Below are 7,123 nucleotides of genomic sequence, written 5' to 3' on the forward strand. Positions count from 1 at the left end.
CACACACACACACACACACACACACACACACACACACACACACACACTCTTAAAGGAATGATCTGCCATCTTGGGAAATACACAGATTTTTCATATGAGAGGATACACGCATACTGGAAGTAGGGGGATACTGCTAGCTTAGCTCTGTCAAAGGTGAAAACAAACCTTTCAACAAATGTAAAGCTGTCTTTTGCCCATTTTCAACCTCATCCTTATTCATCAGAGTTAGGGATATACTGTAGTGTGAAAAACAGCTCCAGTTCTTGCTGATGTTTTCTATGTGTCTAGGGCGAGGCCTGACACATATAGCCTATTGGATGCACCGGTATGCCTAAGCTTAGCCTAATAACATTAAGGATTTAAGATTGTTTATAAAAACAAAAGGAATCTGAGGAATGCAAGGATAGACACTATATTACACACCTGGTTGATTCATCAACCATTTCTTTTAATTTTGCTTAAAAGGTGCAAGATACGAGATTGGGAGCATTTAGAATGACTGTCAAAGGCTCTCACCTAGCCTGCGGCTCGTAGCTAACAGTGCTAACAGCGCTAACAATACCCACTGTTACGCACACACATATGACATATGACATATGTCATCAGGCTAATCTCAAACCTCATACTGATATTCAACCGCTCAACCTGTGTTCAAAGTGTAAAGCCTGCTTCCTACCTGGACACAGTGTAACCGTTGATCTGGAGGAACTTGAGGATGTCTTGTGCTTTTTCTCTGTCTTTGGATTTCTCTTTGGCAGTCAGTGTATCGTAGGGAACCAGCAGAGGATGGTTTCCTCCACCTGGAGACAACAGCAACACGGCAGGATGGAAAACAAAGACACCATGCTGACACAAAGGGGAACCTTGTGTGTCTGAGCATCCTTTCAGCAGTTAGTAAAGCTAAAGGAACCTCAACCTGCAATCAGCTTAGAGGACATTAGTGTCCATTGCTTCCTTGATTACTTAATTGTCTTTACATACTAGCAGTGTTTCCCCCTAGGTTTACAGATTTGGGGGGGGACACCGACACAAACACTTCAAGGAATCATGGTGTTCATGTGTTTCTTTCGATGACAGCAGTCAATATAACTGAACAATTATTTGAACTGTACATTGAACTAAACATCGGTACATTTATTTTTACAATTATCCACACAGTGTGCAGCTTTTGTCACTTCAGTGTATCTTTCTGGGCTTCTGGAAGAACATTTCCAGAGCCTCTTGATATTTATTTATGCATGTATGACATGTATGTATTTATTTACTTACCAAGATCAGTCTTGTACAGCCAGGGGGAGTATTCCCCTCTGACAGCCAAGCTGGGTGAAAACCTGTCATCGGTGGTGACTGAACTTTAGCTGCTTGTGGGGGGTACTTGGGCTCTTTTCTGTACTAGCAGGAGAGCGAGTGTTGCATCTTCACCACATGGGAGCGTTTAAAAAACGCAGATATTGTTGTCTGCTTTTCAGCTGGTTGACGCAACATATTTTCCGACGCGCGCTCTCTGTCCGCTGGTGGGAATGTGCTCACCTGTGTGTGTGTGTGTGTGTGTGCGCGCGCGCATCGGGGCGGAACTCCGCCATGCGCGTTACAGAGAGCAGAGGAGAATTGTACACGCGTGACCATGTAGAGACAGAAATTACATTCCGTCTGTAAATAAGATAAATAACATAAGACTGTTTAGTTTGTTTAATTAAAGAACACGGTGTAGACCTGTTCTATAGGAAAGGAACCTTGAATGACTTCTGTTGTGATCTGGCGCTATATAGAAAACAAAATTAAACAAAATTAGCTCGACCTTCAAGGGGGGGGCGGGGCGCCCCCCTAATATAATGGTAGGGGAAACACTGACTAGTTCAAATGCACAGTTTTAAAGAATTATTTTGTTGTGGTTTTCAGAAGAAACGAGAGTCACGGCCACGTGGTTGTAATGCTCCATCGACCAGTCACGTTGTAGTTTGCATACACATCTGTTTGAGGGAAACATAATTGAGAGAGCAGTTTATTTTCTCCAAGATAAGGTTTACAGTTAACGTTACTTGGTTAGGTTTAGTAAAACGCAATGGTTTGGCTTAAAATGAGTACATTTCCTATTTAAATTACAGAGCATACCAATTCCTGTCAAAGCCAAAAAACGTCTTTCGTGAGGTCCACAGTGACCTTGAACTGAGAACCGTTGACCATCAAATCCTTTCAGGGCCCCGTTCCTCGTACATGGTTCAGCTAAGTCAATCAAATGTCCTATTAGCAGCCTAAATTAACGAGATGATTGATGTCAGGCTATCTGGGTTTCTCCAAGGCTGATCCTCTCAAACAGTCTCGTTAATTGGAACCAGACGATCAGGATCAGGATAATTGCGCGTGCCCGTCCTACGTCAAAAGGGTGAAGCGTTGATCACCGAAACCATGATTTTCTAACAGTACAATGTTAAATAAAGTCAAAGAAATAGCCTCTTTTTACTCCGCTGACGAGCAGGAGATGATCATGAATGCATATGAGGAATTAAAACAAGCCCAAAGAGTATCTACTGATACTCATTAATATGAGGATATATGTACTGTATGCCCTCATGTATCATGTACTATATATGTGTATATACATGTATGTGTAGATCACCATATAGAACTAGTCTGAATATGTGTGTGTGAATCTGTGTGTGGGCGGATCAGTGTGTGTGTGTGTGTGTGTGTGTGTGTGTGTATTATTCATCATCAGACATTCAATCAACTGAAGCAGTGAAGATAAATAGTGTGTGATTCTCTCTGTTCTTATCATGAGTCCACCTTCATCATGTTCTACAGTAATGATATGCTGGTGTACTAATAACACTGTCATATCATTATGAGTGCTTTAACCCTCATGTATGCAACGCAGCCATCAAGAGGACATGGGAGCAAGTAAACACTAGCACACACACATTACTCAGAATGCTGAGTCAGTACAATATGTGCCATGGTGATGTAATGAACACATCCATAAGTTTATTAAGCACCTAATAAACTTTACCAACAGCACGGCATGCAGCGGCTTTCCCCATGTTCTCCACATCGCCGACACTGTACAACAATGTACCACTCGCAGAACAGCTCAAGGCTGCATCCAGTGTGTGAGACATCAATGCTCGGCTGCAGCGTGTGGTGTTCAATGTATGCTCCAGAAGGTCTGTAAATAAATGATTCCTTGTGGGCAGAATGGATAGCGCTCGTATAGGAAGTCATCGTGATGTGATAACGGATCTTGGCGATGTGGAAGAACTCTCTCCCTATAAAACGCTAATCTAACTAATATCCTCCTTCATCAGTGGATCTCTGAGGAAGGGAGCTGTACATTAATACAATAGAGCCTTCTTAGTTTGCTCAGCTGCTTTTATGGATCACCGTGTGTCTCACTTTACATGCATTTCCGGAACTCCCGTATAACCCCCGGTAGATGCGCAAGCGCATTAGACTACCGTATATGACAGGAGCTGCCATGTTTTCCGGGGGAGTGGCAGCTTATCCAGCTACCTTCAGTTAGCCTGCGCTGGAGCAGCCTCAAGCTTATGGATCTGTTGCCATGGTGATTTTGCCAAACTTGCTTCGTGGAACCGAAAAGCCTGATCTACGTCATCTTATCCTGAAAAGTATCCGGCTAACTCAGTTAGCCACGTACGAGGAACGGGGCGTTCACAGGGCCCAGGCGTTCTTACGATATTGTCTTGGGGGACGGATGAATGGACAACCCGAAAACATAAAGCTGTCGCCGGCGAGGAGGAATAAAAAAGAAATAGAAACCCTTTTTATTGTCATATACACATACACGAAATCCCTGTATATAGGGAGCAGTGGGCTGCCAATGACAGGCGCCCGGGGAGCCAGGGGTTCAGTGTCTTGCTCAGGACACTACGACATGTGACACGTCCCAGTCGAGGAACCGTTGACCCTGCGGTTACCAGACAACCCTCTTAACCCAGTGAGCCACGGTCGCCCCCCGTAGTAACTGTAAGTAACTCTTACACTGGTAAAAATCTGTCTATTATGAACTTAATGAACACATACGGATCAGGCTTTCAGCATGAGTTGTGAACACAACTCATGCTGAAAGCCTGATCCATGGCTTTGTTTCATCAAATAACAGAAACAAAATACAGTTGGTGGTGATTGCTGAAAAGGAAAAGGTTTTGGGAAACGCAGTGAGTGTATGTGTTGTGTTATATCCACCTTTGGCTTCCAGCTCCATTTTCGTTTTCCTGGCCCAGATATTATGATAATTCTCTGCAAGCAGCTCTGCCATCGACTGGAGAAACACAATGTTAAATATATGTGACTCCGACTGTTGCATTTCAATTCATCTATCAATCCTCAATATCTTCTAATTCTTCTAATACCTGCTACAACAGCCCATGTCTTTATTCATGTGTATAGTATGGTAACCTTCAGTAACCTACCTGCATGTCTCTGGACAGTGTAACGTTGCTCATATCGATGGGTCTGGGGCTGAAAGCTGGAGCTCCTTCAAAAGACAGCTGTGGAAGACAGGATACATATTGATGTCACTTTCTCATGTGGTTTTCCTTTTTTCTATATGAATGCCCTCTATAACAAAGTTAACAATATAACAAAGTGAATCTGCATGTGTTTGTGTCTACCTGGCTGGCCTGTGATATCCTCCTGGACTTGTTGTGGAGGCCGGCAGGGTCGCCCTCTCTGATCCTGTCGATGCTCCAGCCCCACGACAGCATGGTCTTCAGAGACTCTCTGACCGGCCAGCAATACGCCTCCTTATCCTGCAAGATTACAACCAACTTGAGACAAAACCTGACAGTAAGTCAGAGCCTCCAGAAATATTTCACCTATCAAAATATAGGTGAGTGTAAAGTGTGCAAGATACAGTACTTCCATTATTCCAAAAAGATTTCCAGTGGCCATGCGGCTGCTTGCTCTGCAGAAAGACTGCAAGTCTAATAATAAGTCTTTCAAAGTGAGAGAAACTACGAGGGAATGATTTTCAATTATCACCCTTCCTTCAAAGATAGATGTGAAGTTTCGGTGAAGGGTTTGGTTTTGCCTTTTTGCAAAAAGATATCAAAACGTGGGGTTTTCTTGTAAACAGAACAAAGTTATCACACTGTATATCCTGTAATGCGTATCCTTTAGCTTGAACACATGTTTAATGCATTTCCTTCCTCATCAAACATTTGCAAAGACGATTTTTGCAACCTACACTGTTTGCACCCGTTTTACGGAAGCCCTGAGACGCAAGTGAGAAAAAAAAAATGTATCTGTCAAAACAGGCAAAAAAACCCGTTTTGGCAGGTGAAAGTGTTTTTGGAATACTCACTTGGGAAACGCTTTTGGTCCTATTTAGAACATGTGGTAATGGTGCACTTCAGCCTCTTGTGGGCAAAATGAGTATTACAGCAACAAACACTTAAAAAAATGACCTGTTTTTACCTGTTTACTGTTTTAGATCAAACTAAATGTTTCACCAGAATTCTTATTTTTTTCTTTCACTTGCCTCTCAGGGCTTCCGTAATGTCTGCTTGCTTGCGGTCTTCTTCTTTCCTTTCTTTGCCAGCCCATTGTTACATATCTTGGCACGTTACCACCACCTTTCGACCAGTGGAATAGTGTGAAGACATTGGAAGTTAATGTGTAAAGCATCACCCGCCTCCTTCTGCACGTGACCCACTCAGAAAAACTTCTCCATAGACCTACTGTGGTTTAAGTGAAACTACAGCCATGGTAGAAAACTGCAACAGGGGTCTAAATCTGACTCGCCTAGTTGACCATAAACCTGGGTATCCAGACTCATGCCAGACTAGTGATAAAAGATACACCAGAAGCAACATTCCGTAAGTTGACATACAGTAGAACCCATCCAAATCCTGCAGCAGTATGTTGGCAAGATCTGGCTCACATTTAGTGACACTGTGCTGTGACACAGCTGAATGCACCAACACTCAGATTGCCTGGTTAAGTTCAAAATCTAAATATGACATTTTTGCAAAACAATGAGATCATAAAGGCAGACATCTGCATGCATATTACCTTCTCAGAGAGGCCTTTGTATGGTTTCAGTAAAGGGTGGCTCTTGGAGATTTCACATATCTGTTCCCCATATGACCAACCATTGGAAAACTATAAAACATAGAGGTGAGATGTTTGAGATTTTGATTCACTATTCTTGCAGTTTTTTGCATCTTAAAAAAAATCAGTAACAGGACTACCACAATTTCATGTATGACATGAGAACATTACGTGACCTGTCGCCTGCTTACCTTTTCTATACACCACTTCTCATGGTTGTGCTCTGCATATCTGGTTAAGAAATAGTCTAGTTTCTCTGGGACGGTCACACTGAAAAAAACAAAAACACATTCAATATGTGGGGGGTCACCTGCTGTCAAAGCAGAGACGACAATCCTCAGAATGTATTTTTATAAAAATGTTTGATTAGTTTTCTACTGCATCTTTACAACTTTATAAAAATCTGAAAGTGGAAAAATAAAATAACTGTAGCTATAAAACTCTTTAGCAAAGAGGAAATGAATGCGTTGTATACGTGGTAGTGTCTGCAGGCTGGGGAGTGAAGTTTCCTTCTGAGTCCATGGACGACTGTTTCTCCATTATGGCCATGTAGTTGGACTCCATGTAGTCTGGAGGCAGAGCTCCAGCCACAGCACTGAGACATGGTAACGCCAGCTTGAACAGCTCCTGGTCATACCGCTACACCATGAAAACACAGACAGTTTGCCGCATTATCCATCATTGGACTGCCGTGTTACACTGTCCTGGTCTTTTGTAGGGGTCACCTACATAACCACAGGCAGCACAACAGGCTGTACACTTTTATAGAGTTCATAATTATAACAAAAAGCCTTACAAACTGGAGCTATGGGGTTTTGAAGGCGTGACCATTAACACGGTAGGGGAGGTCCAACAAAGAGATGCTACAGTATTGGTTACATTATGGGAAAAGTAGGATTCAGCGTTTTTTGGAGCTCGACCCATACTGAGGACTTGAAGTCATGATATCTCAGCCTCTACTGCTTGAATTACCATACTTATTTTCTCTGCCAGGAGATTATGTATTGGGTTGTGTGTGTGTGTGTGTGTGTGTGTGTGTGTGTGTGTGTGTGTG

General features: G+C 42.7%; 1 protein-coding gene across 4 annotated transcripts; it reads right to left on the minus strand.

Moving 5' to 3' along the window:
• Positions 1 to 6: 6 nt before the first annotated feature.
• Positions 7 to 7,107, minus strand: LOC116378479 (ryanodine receptor 2-like). 4 transcript variants are annotated; one of them, XM_031840364.1, is made up of 7 exons: positions 6,545 to 7,104; positions 6,261 to 6,339; positions 6,031 to 6,120; positions 4,629 to 4,784; positions 4,428 to 4,505; positions 4,201 to 4,276; positions 7 to 800 (listed from the first exon to the last, which is right to left on the minus strand). In XM_031840364.1, exons 1-7 carry the CDS (start codon positions 6,631 to 6,633, stop codon positions 673 to 675), a joined length of 696 nt encoding a protein of 231 aa, XP_031696224.1. In that variant the 5' UTR covers positions 6,634 to 7,104; the 3' UTR covers positions 7 to 672. The 4 variants fall into 4 exon arrangements, with proteins under 4 accessions (XP_031696224.1, XP_031696221.1, XP_031696223.1 ...); XM_031840361.1 differs by lacking the exon at positions 7 to 800 and adding an exon at positions 3,897 to 4,050 and having other exon boundaries at positions 4,101 to 4,276; positions 6,545 to 7,107; XM_031840363.1 differs by lacking the exon at positions 7 to 800 and adding an exon at positions 3,897 to 4,052 and having other exon boundaries at positions 4,107 to 4,276; positions 6,545 to 7,106.
• Positions 7,108 to 7,123: the final 16 nt, after the last annotated feature.

Source organism: Anarrhichthys ocellatus, unplaced genomic scaffold (assembly GCF_004355925.1).
Source record: "Anarrhichthys ocellatus isolate YVR2014 unplaced genomic scaffold, GSC_Weel_1.0 scaffold2665, whole genome shotgun sequence".
NCBI lineage: Eukaryota > Metazoa > Chordata > Actinopteri > Perciformes > Anarhichadidae > Anarrhichthys > Anarrhichthys ocellatus.

Excerpts from the sequence above, each read along its gene's own strand:
- LOC116378479 (XM_031840361.1), bottom strand. The coding sequence starts at position 6,633 with ATGGAGTCCAACTACATGGCCATAATGGAGAAACAGTCGTCCATGGAC. Across the intron at positions 6,121-6,260 it reads AGAAGTGGTGTATAGAAAAG|TTTTCCAATGGTTGGTCATA; the intron begins GTAAGCAGGCGA and ends TATGTTTTATAG. Across the intron at positions 4,277-4,427 it reads CACTGTCCAGAGACATGCAG|TCGATGGCAGAGCTGCTTGC; the intron begins GTAGGTTACTGA and ends GTGTTTCTCCAG.